Source organism: Manis javanica, chromosome 3, assembly GCF_040802235.1.
Source record: "Manis javanica isolate MJ-LG chromosome 3, MJ_LKY, whole genome shotgun sequence".
NCBI lineage: Eukaryota > Metazoa > Chordata > Mammalia > Pholidota > Manidae > Manis > Manis javanica.
Window position 1 is genome coordinate 126,511,766 of NC_133158.1, and position 16,297 is coordinate 126,528,062.

At 38.9% G+C, this 16,297-nt stretch overlaps 1 protein-coding gene across 2 annotated transcripts in view; it reads right to left on the bottom strand.

Annotated features, from left to right (window-relative positions):
* The window catches only part of USP13 (ubiquitin specific peptidase 13), a 103,643-nt gene that overhangs the window by 8,263 nt on the left and 79,083 nt on the right, over positions 1-16,297 (bottom strand). For both annotated transcript variants that reach the window (XM_073232029.1, XM_073232030.1), the window contains exons 16-19: positions 15,528-15,554; positions 12,528-12,671; positions 9,164-9,330; positions 7,477-7,630 (exon numbers count right to left, since the gene is read on the bottom strand). In XM_073232029.1, the coding sequence (XP_073088130.1) occupies positions 7,477-7,630; positions 9,164-9,330; positions 12,528-12,671; positions 15,528-15,554 (492 nt within the window). The remainder of the gene's footprint in view (positions 1-7,476; positions 7,631-9,163; positions 9,331-12,527; positions 12,672-15,527; positions 15,555-16,297) is intronic.

Genomic DNA, 16,297 nt, shown 5'->3' on the forward strand with positions numbered 1-16,297 from the left:
TATAAAGCACCTACCAAAGTATAACTTGAAGTATAAATTAGTGAAATAATTATTTTTAAAAATGAATCAGAGGGGATTGCTTTTCCCATCATTAACTTTTTGTCACTATCATATCAACTGATGACATTGAAAGACAAAAAAAAAAAAGCCCAGGTTTCAAACTACGAAACAGGCAAAAATAAGTGCATGACAATTATTTTGTCTGGCCCTTATTTTTTGAAAGCATGAACCAGGTGCCCTTCCCTTTGCCCCCCAACACCAAGAGCCACTCTACCCCAGTGAATAAAAGAGGGTGTGGACTGAGACCTTCTCATGCTTCTTGATTCTAGCTGACTTTTAAAGCTCTTTGGAATAATTCTATATCAAATTCCAATTCTTCAGTTTGAGAGATACAGTGTTTATCTCCTAAAATGAGGCTGCCCTCTTAGAATTTTCATGAAATAAAGAGAGGACACAAGCAGGGGAGAGGCAGAAATGGGATAAAAGGGCACAATAATTTGCAACCACAATATTAAGTTGATCACGGGGACTGCTGAACCATTGTGATGTACATTTGAAACCCACGTAAGATTGTATATTAATGATACTTTAATTTAAAATAAATAAAGTAATACTTCAACAAAAAAAGAGGTAAAGAGAGGACATGATACCTCAGTCAAGGCTTTCTGCCCACAAGGAACTGTCCTCCAAAACAATGATTTAAGTAATTGAACAGAGTAATTAATGAGCATTGCCCACGACAAGCCTGGGTCATATCAATGAAACATTGCTTAGACATCAACACCACCAATGGATTAACAAAACAAACAGACAGAGAAAAGGACAAATCCATACACTCCAATATACCCAAACATGTCATTAAGCCCCTAAAGGCATTCCTTCCCCTCTTCAGTTAAAAATAATACATTCACATGTACACTCAGAATCAAATAAATTGAAGAAAAAAATGCATTAATCTTAGTCCTATAATTAAAATTAACCACATTTACCAATATTGGCAACCACTCCATACATTATTCAAGACCTCCTGCCAGGAACTAACAGCAAAAGAGAGAATCTCTCTAAACACATTTGCAAAAAACTCAACAAGTAAGAAATCTCAATTAATATTTGTTTCCAAAGAGAAAGTCAAGGTGAATAAACCAGACAGGGAAGCTCCTGCGGATTCATCTCCAAACTTCCACAGGTCCTCTTCTGAAAGACACCTTGAGGAAAGGTAAACCATTTTTAAAATGTTGACTTTCAACAGAAAAACTTGCAAAGTATCTGAAAGAGCCAGACAAAACTACCTAGCCCACTAGTCCAACATCTGCTGGATTCTGACCCTCTAAATACCCAAACTGAACAGTGTCTGGAACTAGCATCCTTCCTGCCCACATCCCTGTCTCAACAAAACTTGTCCTTTTTTTGAACTTAGGAAAATGTTCCCAACCTTTCTAATATGAAGACTATTTTAATATTGAAACTTTCCTACCACCACCTACACCCAACATAAGAGCGACTGTTCTCTGATGTTACTCTTTGAGAAATCACTGTCAGAAAAAGCACATGAAACTTGGAGAGTAGAGGAGGCAGGCAGCATGCCCTGACACGCCACAGGAAGGGGTGGCCACCCAAGGATTACCTTGGATAGGGACTGGCATACTACAATGACCCGCAAGCCAAATCCAGCCCACAGCCTATTTTTGTACTGCCAAGGGGAAAGGGGAGACAGAGGGGGACAAGAATATGAGATGATATGTGTATGGCCCACGATATTACTATCTGGCCCTTTAGAGGGAAGATTTGCTGGCTCCTGGTCTAGTGGAATGAACATAGTTCATCTCACTGCTTACTTCAGACAAAAGGTCTCAGACTTAATGAAGTTCCTTCTTAACTTGCATATTTTTGTCCAGTAAAGATAAAAAAAAAATCTCTTTCTAGTGGAACATATAATGTCAAGGATTTATGGTCCTGATAGACATTAATTTTATACCTAACTCAGCAATCAAATTATCTTTAAATATCCTAGCTTCTCAGATGCTCTTGAACCAGTGATAACAACTAACTGGGTTCCTCACTAATTAACGAATCAAAGAAAATCTGTGATATGTGTTCAGTTCATATGTAGCAGAGAGCCATGATTTTACCTTTTCGAAAATTGTAGTTCAACAACACATAATGACCAAAAGCAACTCTAGATTCAGGAATGCAGTTAAATTAATTTGTATTTTATAAAGCATTAAAACATCTACATGTATTTGAAAAGCAGCAGTATCTCGTAAGGGTGCATTATTTAGTCCACCTACAGAGCCTCAGACTACAGAAATACTGAAAGAGAGTCGAAATAACCACTAAGACCCCAGGGGCTCTGCAATTCTCTGGTGAGAAGCCCAAACTGATTTCTCCAAACTGAATCTTCCTAAATTGAATAATTTGTTTCATTATCCGTCCCTAACTCCCTCTGCACAACAGAAAGAAAAATACCATCCCTGATGTACTAATATTTGATTCATGAACACCCTGTATCTGCAAACAATTTCTACCCCCCAATAGCTCGATTTCCCTCCTCCCTGCTCTGAGAAAAGGCGAGTATGGGGAGGACTTTGGTGCTTTTAGAAAACTTCTGAATTCCCAAAAAAGAAAAAAAGGAGGATTTGGGTAAAAGCCTGACCGGTTGGTCAAGGCAGCGGACAACACAGACAAATCTTAAAGGGTCTACAAATTGCCTCCCCAACCCCAGCCAGCTTAAATTTACCAATCCCCTTTGAGTTCTTTTGTTACACTGCCTAAAACTCCAAGTATCAAATGCTTCCCTCCAAGTTTAATACTTCAGTCACTCATACTTTAGTGTAAATTAGTTTACTCAGCTGAGTGGCTTCCTCTTACCTTCCAATAGCAACACTGAAAGAAAACAGGAATCACAAACAGGTGCTGATATGGGATGAGAATTAGAGCCTGGTGCGTTAAGTGTGTGTGGCCTTCAAGTAGACCACTGGTGCTCAGCTTCCCCATGCAGCTGACTGCACCTACTGCTCTCAGGATCCTATTCCAGCTGCTTCCTCAGGGAGCCCAGCATTTTGGAAGCCCTGCCATTATGTAAATGAATGTCTCTCTGCACCCCTTGCTGGAAAATCCCAGCTGCAGCAAAAAATATCTGAACCATTACAGTGATGTGGCTGAAGGAGTCAGAGCAGACTTTGAGTAATCACAGTCTAATCACATTTTAATTACATTCGCAATCAGTGAGTTCTTAAAAAAAAAAGGAAAGAAAAATTAAGTGCTCATTAAGTACAACACAGAAACAGAAATCATCTTGCAAATGGCAGAAGCCCAGGTAGGTCAGATGGAAGGCTGATTTCCCATGTTTTAAAATTTTTAAAACTCAACAGTAAGTTAGGGGCTAACCCTAGAATGTGTACGACATGATGATAAACAGAGTCTTCTGAACAAAAGACTCCTGCCTCCATTCCATTTAGAAAATTTGAAATAAGATGACTCAATAGTGGGTAAAGGAGAAAGTGCACAGACTTTAAAATCAGATCTGATTTTCAAGATGGTTCTACCATCAGCAAGTCACTTAACCTCTTGGAATCACCATTTCCTTGTCTGAACACCCAGCTATCAGGAGGAAGGGAAAAGCTGTAGAGGAAGTTCCTATTGTACAGTATGCATCAATAACGGACAGCAACTATTTCACCAAGTATTATTAGCACCAACCCTTTTAAGAGAATTTGACATTTAAATATAAGAGATTGATGCAGTGACATTACTTCCTCATTCAAAAAGATGGCAATAGTGATTTTTAACTAATATACTCCTTAAAGGAAGAATCTGATACAAGTGCTTCTCTGTCTTTGTATAGTCACTTTTTTTCCAATTCAAATACCTACTTCATCATTATTTTCAGTGTTAACCTGGTGGAGCAAGCACTCTCCTCCTTAAGGCAACAATAACCTTATTTGCATTTAAAGGGATGATTCTCAAATGTAAGCTGAATCAGAACCACCAGGGGGGCCTACTAAAACACAAATCAATGGGCCCATACCCCAGAGGTTCTAATTCAGTAGGTGGGACCCAAGGTTTGCATTTCTAGTAAGTTCTCAGTTGATGCTGATTCTGATGGTCCAGTATCACACTTGAACCACTGCCTGGAGGGACAAACACTTCCTTCTCAGCACACAAGCTAAGAAAATGTCTCCACCCTCAGGGTTCCTGAGAGGGGCCTGTGACCAGCCTTTGGGTTAGGCACACGCTGGATTCACAAAGTCCCAAGTCCTTTGCTGAGAGCTCTAGTAAAAGACGTCTACTGCTGGATTTTAACCTGCAAAGACACAACTGTAGGGGGCACTGGCAGCCACCTTGTGGCCATTAGGGAGAGCCTGCCTGAGACTGGAACCAACCCAGAGGAAACAGCCAAAGGGCACTTCAAGATAAAAGCGTCTGAGCGCTCAAGTCACAGTCACCAGTGTCTCAGTCAGGGGCGTACCTGAAGCCAGGTCTCCCTGGGGCTTTCCAGTTCATCCTTTAAGCAATTTATTATTTAATAATCATTGTCATCTTCTAAATGACCAAATAACCCCATTACTTGAAACTCTTTCTGTAATCGTCTTTTACTTAAATAATAACTAGTTAAGCTAAAATTAGGTCTATAAATTATGGTACATCTATATAATGGAATATTATTAATATATGTTTAATGATCTAGATTTATATATATATATATATATATGGACACACACAGTTGGGGGAAAAACAGGCATAAAATAGCATGTGTAGAGTAGAATATTATATTTTTATAAATATACATATTATATCCATTTTCATATATTTGCATGGGAAGGTCTAAAGAACATACACAAAACATTAACAGTGGTTATGACTGGGTAGTAGGATTGAGAGTCATTTTTATTTTCTACTTTTCACATATCTGTATTTCTTCAAGTTGCTAAAATTATTGCATACCTTTTTAATTATAAGAAAAATATAAATGTAGTTCCTCCAAAAGGAAAAGAAGAAAAGCCACTGACATATAAATTCAGGTGCTAATGTGGCAAAATACAAGCATTCACTTTCTTTCCTATAATTTATTCAATTTAACACAAAGTAGCACATTGCCAATTCCTCCATGTGGCACTTAGTGGAGGCGGCAAAAAAAACTGTCCCTCTGACCACTACCTCCTGACATTCATTTAATCCTTCATTCAATCTTTCATTTGTTGATCACCTCCCCACGGGCCAGGCACAGTGCTGGAAAGGCTACTTTAAAAACATCTGTTCTTCTATAAAATCAGATGCAAAATGCATTTGGAGAGTTAGGGTGGTTTATGCTTTTTTGTTTTTTTACACTTAAATTCTTCACCCTTAGATTCTGCCTATGTTATGAGATTTCTCATAGTCCATCAGTGTCTCTCCCACTCGCAGCCACTATAGCCCTAAATTTGGGGGCAATGAGGAGAAAAGCCATAGAGTTTGGCCACTAGTGCCATTAAATTAAAGGGTACTTGAAAGCATCACCACGACATCCCATGCCCATGCAAGGATGGACTCAAGGACCGGCAGTGCCAGGAATGTCCACACATCACTCTGAGTTCACGAAGTCCACGGAGATGACATGGCTGTTCTGTATCACTAATGACCATCTTCAAGAGAGTGGCTGGTCTCTCCAAGCTCCATCAGAAGACAGGAAGCCATATGATCAGACTCCCTCCCTCTGCAGCCACGTACCTCAGCAGCTTTGCAATGGCCCCATCTTGTGGTTTATTCCTTCTGTAAGAAGGACTCACCATCCCCAGAGAAAAGTCCATTACAGAAAATCAAGGAAGCAGTGAACTGATGGACATGAAACACATAATAAATACTGCTCATGCATTACTGGTAACCTGTCCATTACAGCTTTTAATATTTTAGGCAAGCCTCTGATTTCCACAAAGTAACAGGAGACCCCTTAGATGAGTAAGGAAGTTGGGAGACCTATACCTCATCCTTTTCTTACCCAGTTAGAAGAAAGTTTCCCTCTCTAGAGCTGGATCAGTGCATACACGTTAGGTTGAGTAAGACCATTAATGAGGAGCTACAGCTATATGGTTATAGGAGTAAATGCTGCTAATATACATTAAATTGAATCCAGTTATTTTTTACTAGGTACTTTCTGTGTTCCAGACACCATAAACTCTATAAAAGAAATATGGCCTCTGTACTCCACCAACTCCCAGTCAAATGGGAAAGACAAATATTCAAATGCAAAATTATATTGCAAGATGAACTTGGTAATAAGAACAGACACTATATTACAGTGACTATGGGCACAGGCTCTGGGGGCAGACTTCTGGGTTGGACTCTGGTTCTGCCCATCACTAGCTCTGTCATCTTGGCAAGTTAGTTTACTTTCTCTACCTCAGTTCTTCCCCCGTAACATGGAGATGATGGTACCTACTTTGTAGGGTTGTTATGAGGAATAAATGTGGCACAAATGAAAGTATTGTTAATATTTGTATAATTATTACTAGCATATGAGCTAAGGGTGGACTGATTATGACAAGGACCTCAGAAAGCAGTTGAGAGGAATGGAATCTGTGGCTAAGCTCTGAACAACAGTAAGGATTTTAGTGTGCAGTGATAGGAGAAAAGCGCATTTCACAATTAAGGATCAACTTAAGCAAAGGCCTGCAAGTAGCAAGAAGAGGGTTGATGACAGCTGAGGAGGCTAATAGCGCAGCTGTAGTACCAGGTGTCTCAGCTGCAGGTAAAGGGGGTGCAGAAGAAATAACTCTGAGAGACAAGGTAGGCTGGGATCTGACTGGAGGAGGTGCTGAGTGCCAGGCAAAAGAGCCTGCACCATTATTCTGAAGGCAATTTCAGCCTGAGAAGCAGGGTATCACAATGGTGTAGAAAGGATTCTGGGTTTGAATCTTGTTTTCACTTCTTAAAAAGATGTGTGACGTTGGGCAAGTTATCTAACCTTTCTGTGCCTCTGTTTTCTTACCTGTAAAATGGGTGCATTTAAGATTAAAGGAGTGTTTGTATGCAAAATTCTTAGAATAAAACCTGGCACACACTGGTGACATATATAAGTGCTTGTCAATAAAAGGTAGAATATTGGTCTATTGCACCTATTCCTGCCATTCTGCCAGCCCTTCAGAAAATTATCAGCATACTACTTTTCAACTGTTCAAAAAATACCACCATGAAAATAAATGCTCTCTTTTAAATAAAACCTTCCATGGTCCATGAGAAGTTTTTATCTCAAAGGACAAAGTCAAAGCTGGCACTAAACTTAAGCATGCACACCAGTAGGAAACATGACCCAGAGTTTGTCCAAGGCTTTATCACATCCCTGTGGCCACACAGAGTGGCAAAATGCACCATTTTTGAGAAGATGGGATCTATGCTAACTTTCGAATGATGGCAAAGGTTTTGATATGAGTGGTGGGAGGGAAGGGCATGAGCTGAATGTGTAGTTAGATTGCTCAGACAATCCCTAAGGCAAGAACTTACTTCCAGATCCATCCTTGACTCTAGGTCCTTCAGGCTTGGCCTCAGAAATTATGTTTGCATTGGCGTTATTCTCCATCTCGATCACAAAGTCACTGTCCTCCTCAAACTCAGGGTGACTAAAGATCCAATCCAGTGCTCTTTCCAGGTTATTATTCTAATAAAATAAAACATTTTTACAATGTATGCAGTCCCCAGGCCTCATTACATCCTGACCATGTGAACCAGGGTGTCAAGCAGATAGCACACAAGAGGCCTGAATTCATTAATCTTAAGAGCCAGTGAGTAAAAAGCTGACTGTATCTGGAATGCATGTTCCGTTGGCATTCTGCAGGCCTCCCACTGGAGGTCTGGAACTGGATTCACTGGATAACAGTTCTGAGCAGCAAATCAGTACTCCAAAGCCCGTATCAGCATTAGCTCAGCATTTCAGTAGGCAGATGCTGATAATGACAATGTGCAGAATGCCAAAGAGTAAGGCATTTGTTTAAGTGCAGTCCTTTCTAAGGCCACACTATTGCACACACTATGTTCTCTACCAACTGTATTTCCTGCAGATAACCATGCAAGGTAGATGGGGGCCAACGTGAGTCCTATGTTAGTACCTCCTCTCCTGAAATGTTGGCAGAATGGCTGAATTGCAATCAAAGGTTAATGCTTTGATTAGTGATGACAACATTGGTTAGTTCAGTTAAATTCTTTTAAACTGAACTCCATGCAATTCAGCTCAATTGGCTGTAAAAACATTTCTGTCTTCTCCTGTTTGTGATCACTGGCATGTTAAAGAATTTGCTTAGATATAGTCAGAATCTCTAATGAAACAGTTAAGCAAGTAAAATAAGTGGGGCATAAGCAAGTACCCCGAATGAAACAAACTCTGGTTGAGATATTTCAAGCATTTTAAAGGGAAACAGGTTGTTCCAGCCACATTCCCATGAGCCAGTCAAGAGCCGCAGTGACCTCAGCAACGGACCGTAGCAGGCAACCAGTCAGGACAGCAAGAAGGGTTGGCAGCAGACATCCACTTGACAGTGGATTATAGTGCGGCAAGGAAGGATGGATTTTTTTTAAGTACTTCACTCAATATTAAACAAGCAGGTGCACTGCAAGAGGAAGACTTTTCTATCTACCCTGCAGTTTCACGGTCCCTTCTCTCCTGATAACAGCAGGAAATGCAAAACTAGAAGAGCCTTCTATCTCTGCAGAGAGAAACAGAAGCAGAGAATTCCAAGGAACTATTCAGTCCTCTCTATGAGGACTTCTGAGAGACATTTCTCCAAGGTCTTGGTATCAAAAAAGCATAATTTCTTCTAAAGAACTGCCTCACCGAACACAGAATCTCAGTATCTCTCTTTGCTCAAAGGCCACAAGCAAGCTCCAAGTCAAATCGTTGACCCTCTGCTAATAAACATTAAGATGAAATGGCATTTCTTTCGGTTTGTCATCTTGACCCAACTCTATTATCTCTCTTTTTTTTTAATCTCCCTATTCTTAAACTCTCCATCTGATTATTTTAGCCTTATATATACTACATGCAAATAAACACTGTGGGCCATGGTGGGGTATACAGTGAGACAAACACAATTCAAAATGATCAAAGGACATCAGAAAGTCTCAAATGCTACTGACAGAAATACAAACCACCTCCAGTAAGGAGAGGATATTCACCCACACAGTCTTTCATGCTTACCGTTGCTCGTAGAGCCTGAATTGCCTGATTTCGATAGAATCCCATGGAGGTAATAATAGCTACAATTTCCTCTGGAGGTTGGTTATCCAATCCCGTAGCACCAAAAACAGAGGCTCCCGCCGAAGCTACTCCTCCATAACCAGGCATGGTCAGTGGTTCAGCAAAATCTAGGGAAAATAAATACACTCAAGTCTTTTTCTTTTTTTGGTCTTAAAATAAACAACACTTAAGAGGTAAGAAAGAAAAATACCTACAAAGTTACAATAATCAAGACAACTAGGTACTGGCCTAAAGAAAAACATACAGTTCAATTAAATAGAATTGAGACTGCAGAAATAAGCTCACGTATCTATAGTCAATTGATTTTCCACAAAGGGACCAAGACCATTCAATAGGGAAAAGAGAGTCTTCTCAACAAACGGTGCTGAGACAACTGTGTATCTACATGCAAAAGAATGTAATTGAACCCCTTCCTCACACCATACACAAAAATTAACTCAAAATAATTACTGACCCAAATGTAAAAGCTAAAACTACAAAACTCTTAGAAGAAAACATATGAGCAAATCTCTGTGACCATGGGTTAGGCAATGGCTTTTAGATATAATACCAAAAGCACAAGTAACAAAAGAAAAAAACAAATATATTAGGCTTCATCAAAATTAAAAACTTCGGTGCTTCAAAACACACCATTAAGAAAGTGATAAGGTAACCCATAGAATGGGAGAAAATATTTGCAAATCATACATTTGATAAGATACTTGTATTCAAAATATAAAAAATACTCATAGAACTCAACAATGAAAAAGACAAATAATTTCAGTAGAAATGGGCAAAAGACTTATCTATATATAAAGACATATATATTTAAATGACCAATAAGCATAAAAATACACATGTGTATATGTGTGCGTGTATATATAGATAGAGTAAATGACCAATAAGCATATGTAAAGATGCTCTACATCATTAGTCATGTGTGGACATGTGTTTCATTTCTCTGAAGTGGAGTTGCTGTGTCATATGGTAACTCCATGTTTAACTTTTTGAGGAACCACCAAATTGTCTTAACACTGTACTATTTTATATTGCTAGCAATGTAAGGTTCTAATATCTCTATCCCCACCAACTTTTATTATTAATGTTTTTATTATAGTGATTCCATTGGATGTGAAGTAGTATCTCATTGTGGTTTTGATTTGCAACACAGAGAAGACAAGTAGTGATTATACAACATTTTGCTATGCTGATGGACAGTGACTGTAATGGGGTTTGTGGGGGGGACCTGGTATAGGGGAGAGCCTAGTAAACATAATGTTCTTCATGTAATTGTAGATTAACGATAAAAAAAAAAGAAAGAAGAGGGGGATTACTCCCTGATAGGATAAAACTAACTGCAAATCACCAATTAATGCATGCTTTAAATATCCCTAATTTTGATCATTTAAAGGGTGTCAAATGATCAGCTATGGAAGTACATTTTTCTGATAATATTCCTTTCTCTTAAAAAAAAAAAGAAAGAAAAAAAAGAAAAAAAGGCAGTCCCTGTGTAGTGATCTCCAATAGGTTCTTCACAATGGTATAAAGGGCATATCAAAATGTGGGCAGGGGGTTTGTTTGTGTTTATAGAGAGGATCAAAGCCTAATTTGGCTACCCAGAAAACAAATTAAGATACAATATGAAAAAGAACTTCCAACATCAACATTCTCTGGAAGAGTCATTCCAGAAGATGATCATCAAAAAACTTCCAACAAAGATCCTGGTGCTGTTGCAGTTGTAGCTGCATTCATCCCACCAGTTCCTGGACTTGCCATTGGAATGAAGAAGGAGATATCTAAGCTGGCCTGTGCATACAGTAAAACAACAAATTTGACTGGATCTATACTGTTGGAACTCAACCAAGAATTAGGAGAAGTGCAAGTTGCAGCACTCCAAAATCTTGTGACTATAGACTATCTACTGTTAAAAGAACATATGGGATGTGAACAGTTCCCAGGAATGTGTTGTTTTAATTTGTCTAATTTTTCTCAAAATATTCAAATTCAGTTAGACAATATCCATCATATCATTGATAAGTTTTCACAAATGCCTAGGGTGCCTAACTGGTTTTCTTGGCTTCACTGTAGATGGCTGGTAATTGTAGGTCTGCTTTGGTTATGTACCTGTATTCCTATTATGTTAATGTGTGCATGCAATTTAATTAGTAGTTTAAAGCCTATACATGCTTAAGTTACTCTACAAGAAGATATGTCAAAAGAAATAATCAATCTTCCCATGTTTTCTTCCATCTGCTACTTCTATAACTTTTCTTCTTCCTTCCTAATTACAACCTGTAAGTAGAATTCGTGCCTCATATCAAAATTACTGAGTATCATAATTCTTCCAAGTGGTAAAGATACCTCAAGACAAATGCTGGGCATAGAAGCCACAGGGCATAAATCTGCAAAGAAGTAAAAAGCTTAACTTTTCAAACAATATTGCTTCTCTCTCACTTACCAACTTTACATTTCCCTGTATGGCCCCGGAAGATGACTGGTTAGCCAGAGATGGGTAAGATTCCTCAAGGAAGGAACAACCTAAGACAGGCACAGTCACAGGGGGGCCATCAGGTGAGAAATTGGGGATCAACAGAGGTGAGGCTTAGAACCTCACCTCCCCCTGTTTTGAGAGAAACCTTCTGCATCCGTGAATGTTTTGTTGCCCTTGTCTAGCTTGGATTAATACTTAGTCTATAGGCACACACCTGATCATCTACATTTGCCCTCTTACAACACTAAACTATGTTTTCTACCTTTATCTTGCATCTACCTACCACTTCAGCATTCAGAAATGTGGGATTCACATATAAATCAAGTATAAAAATAAAATGAATAATCATAATTGACCTGATTGTTTATAGTTCATGATGCGTGTTCAAAACCGAAAGTTTCTGTGATGACTGCCCTTGCACTGTTCACCATGTAAGAACTTATTCACTATGTAAGAACTTGTTCACCATGTAAAAACTTGTTCGTTATGCTTCAGAAGATTGGAGACTGTTGAGAATTAGGCTTGGAATTGATTAATGATTGTGTACTGAGTCCCCTATACAGAATTTTATTGTTGTTAACAACCATATGATCAATAAATATGAGAGATGCTCTCTCAAAAAAAAAAAAAAAAGAGAGGAAAGACAAACATTGTGACTTTCACACACAGGCTAAGTACCTCCACCACAGCAGCAGATAAAAGTGAGCTAAAAAGCTAAATTACGAGCTAAAAAGTCATTTCCTGGAACACATCCAGAGGTCATGGAAGGACCAAAACTTAGCATACTAAGGATCCCATCAGACTCCAAAGCCACTCCATTTACCAACCACCTACCTGGTTCTTCCATGTGAACAATGATCCAGTTGAAGGCCACCTCGGCCCCCATATTTCCAGTAAAGTACACGGCTTTCCGACATGCTTCTAGAGGGAAGCCCATCTCGGCCAGCTGCATCACTGATGACTCATCGATGTCTGATGCTACAGAGCACAACAGGATATTCTGATGTAAAAAATAAACACTCTTTCTTCTTAGCTTCACTTCACCCCCTTATACACATGCTATCCAAAGATAAAGTCCCATTTTGTTTGGGGTGTAAAAGGTGGTTTAACTTTGTCTTGTTTTGTTTAAAGCCATCCAAATATTAAGTTATTTGGGCTGGGTATATCTTTGACCTAATCAGGAACCATGGTAATTACCTGGATAATCCAAGCACTGAAAAACAATTCTCTAATTTCATATGGGGAGATTTAGTGTATTCCCAGAACCACTTCAGCCTCAGATCATTCTCAAGACCTCTACAGCAGCCTTCCTATGACTAAAATTTGAAGAGAAAAGCATTATCTACAGGCCAGAAAGCCTGTTCCTTAAATCCCAAAGGATGTTATAGCAGACCTTTAGGTATATCCACAATCAAAGGAAGTAATCAGCTCTGGAAAATGGAGAGTCCAAATGGTTAGTACAGAGGAATGAATGTGTTTGATTGTATATGTTTAAGAGATTTTACAAACCTAACCTGGGCTTGGACACAGGGAGTTCTGTTTTCTTTTCTTTTCATAATAATATAGAGATGTGTGTATATGTGTAAGCACATATGTGTATGTGTATGTACACGTGTGTACACATATACAAGTATGCATATACCTCTTGATTTGTATGTGTACATTTGTACATGTATATACATGCATGTGCTTAAATGTATACATACACACCCCTATAGTGCTGTCAAATTATACTAAAGGTCAGGAGTGGGAAAAGGAACACAAAATAAATTCCTTTTATTTTCCATGTCCTGAGGTTTTTACTGAAAATTCTGCCAAAGATGGCAATTACTGGAAGAATTAAATAGAGAGAGATCCATTCTACAAAATTATACTGAAAATGTGTGTATCAAAGTTACGCCTTACAAAGATACATACAACATCCTATCAGGCCAAATTTTAAGAAAGCAATGATATAGGATACCAGTTAATCCCAAATTGTGTTCTAGGGTATCCTAGTGTTCTAAGAGAGATGTAAGTATTGACCTACAAAAAAGGAGTTTCCATGGTCAAATGAATTTTGAAAACTACATCTCTATTCGCTCCTTAGAAATTCACACTGTGCATTAGCATAGTGAAGACTCAAAAGTCCTATAACGAAGACTCTTACAGGAAAGAAACTATGGAACTCTTTCTACAGAACACCTTTCAACATCTGAAGACTCTAATGTTCCCTAGAAAGCAGTTTAAGAAAGGCAGTGCAATAGTAAGTGTGCGTATGTATATAACATAGTAGACCAAAAATATATAATTCCATTTTTGTGAAAAATAAAGTGAGCCAGACACCAGTAAAGAAGAGTAAAAGATAGATGCCGAATGTTAATGGTGGTTACAGACTGTAGTGAAACACAGATGACCCTTACTGCTAATCCAAAGTTTCTAAGTATCATTTTACTTTTATAATAAAATAATCAGTTATTACCTTTAAGAATCTGAGACAGGTAGAATGCAAATATAAATGGACCCCCCAAATAATCCCATTTTCTCCTGCTGAATAAAGGTAATTGCTAATAAGACAGCAAGCTTAGATCCAGGAGGAAATCAATGGGCAAACCATCAACCCTGGCAAATGGCAGAGAGCTCTTGGTCAGAGACAGACCCCGCTGGCACAGTCAGTTCCACCTGCCCATCCTCTCCCCCGGGGCAAGATCCTGCAGGCCAGATCTCTGCAGGATCAGGAGTAGCCAGAAACCTCTCAGATTCCAGGAAAAATTGAGAGGTACTTAACTCATGGCCCTAGCTCGGGTCCCAGCTCTTGGGTCTATGAACTTTCCTGGGTCTCAGTTTTATCCCCTGTAAAAAGGTCACCTTGCCCTTCTTACTGTGATAATCAAATGAGAATTTGGACTTTGTATAAAGTTATACACTGTTGAAAGAATTTATGGAATAATAAATGCAATGTGACTTCTGGTTACTATTCAAAAGCATTAACAGCCACTGTTACTGCAATTAGATTATTTATAATGGCATCGGTTTTCCCAAGACGCTGGTTGACCCTAACAGCTTCTTATACCAATCAGCAAATCATAATTGACTCAAGAAAGGAAATGTGGTGGTCTAAACCATATGATCAATCATTAGCAATATAAAACACTTAAACTTCTAAATTAACAATAATGTTTCTAGAAAGGCTTTGTAGACAAAAAGATTCAGAGTATTTAGTGTTAAATGCTCCCTCTTCCTACTAATTAATACCTAAATATTCACTATAATTTGTTTTTAATGTTCTTTTTCAAAAACCAAGAGTATCAACCCCCACAGGATTAAGGAACTAAAAGGCTACAAAATTAACACACAACCCAGTGACACTAATAACCTTGAGAGCATTGATACTACCATGTCCTGCCAGTTGTGTGTCTTTATTACATGTCCAGCATCAGGACTGGAAAAAATGACTGGCTGCTTTGCCATCATTGCAGAAAGAGGCCTACTCACATGGCCAGAGAGGGAAGAGATGGTATCGTTAGCCTCTGTTCACACATGAGGAAACTGAGGCTCAGAGAAGTTAAGCAAATTATTCTAGGTGACACGGTCATAAATGGCAATGCCAAGTTTGCAACCCAGGACTAGTTAGATCTCATGCTAACAGTCCCTCTCCTGAGCTACAGGGCCATTTAATGACCACATCACTGGTTTACACTTGGCTGTAACTCAACTTTTAAAGAATCATTCCCACCCAGCAAAAGCTGCACATACACATTTAGAGAATAATGTGCCTTCACTGAACTCCCACAGATAAATGTATCAGGCCAATATCAATTTCAGGACACTGAGAAAAACTTCAAAAATACTTACGGTCTATCAGTTGGTTCATCAGGCGATCTGGAAATTGAGGGAGAAGGCAGAAAATGAGACCAAATCATAGCAAACAGTTTTAGAGAGAGAGTCACTTCTGGACCCTCCTTAACTTCCTCACCCCTCAGGACCCAAGTTCTTGTCAACCCCTCAGCTCCCCACACAGACCACCCCAGCCTGCAGAACATGAAATCATTACAGTAAGAAGAGAAAATACCAGATTTCAGGCATTTAGGCCAAATAAAACATGATGTTCTAATTATTATCTTAATGAACTAAACCATTTCTCCCCCTGTATTTCTAAGAACTCTAAAATTCAAACCAAGGCTTCTGTTATGACCATAAGCGAAAGTAAGAGCGGTGTAATAAACCACATTGTATGTATCTGATGCTCATACTGATCTCTTCTTCCTCTAACCCCTTTAATGCATGGCCTGTACCACATAACTCTGAATGTCCCTTCTCTACTCTCCATACCCCATAATTTAACATTTGATTTAGCATTAGAGAATAAGGTAACATAAACGCCTATCTTGAATCCTGTCTTGCTCCTCCTGGATTCACCTTTCCCTTCTTCAGAACCTGAACATGGTCACCAATAATATCCACTGCTCAACTGATGGAGAGCCTTCGCTGGAGGAGCCCAGAGTGCTCTCACTATTAGTCAATTTACCTTCTTAACTGACTGAGAAAGTAAACAGTAAACAGGTGAGCAAAGCCAGGATGAAACTGATTTCATCAGAAAAACTGAGCTAGTAACGGAACCAAGA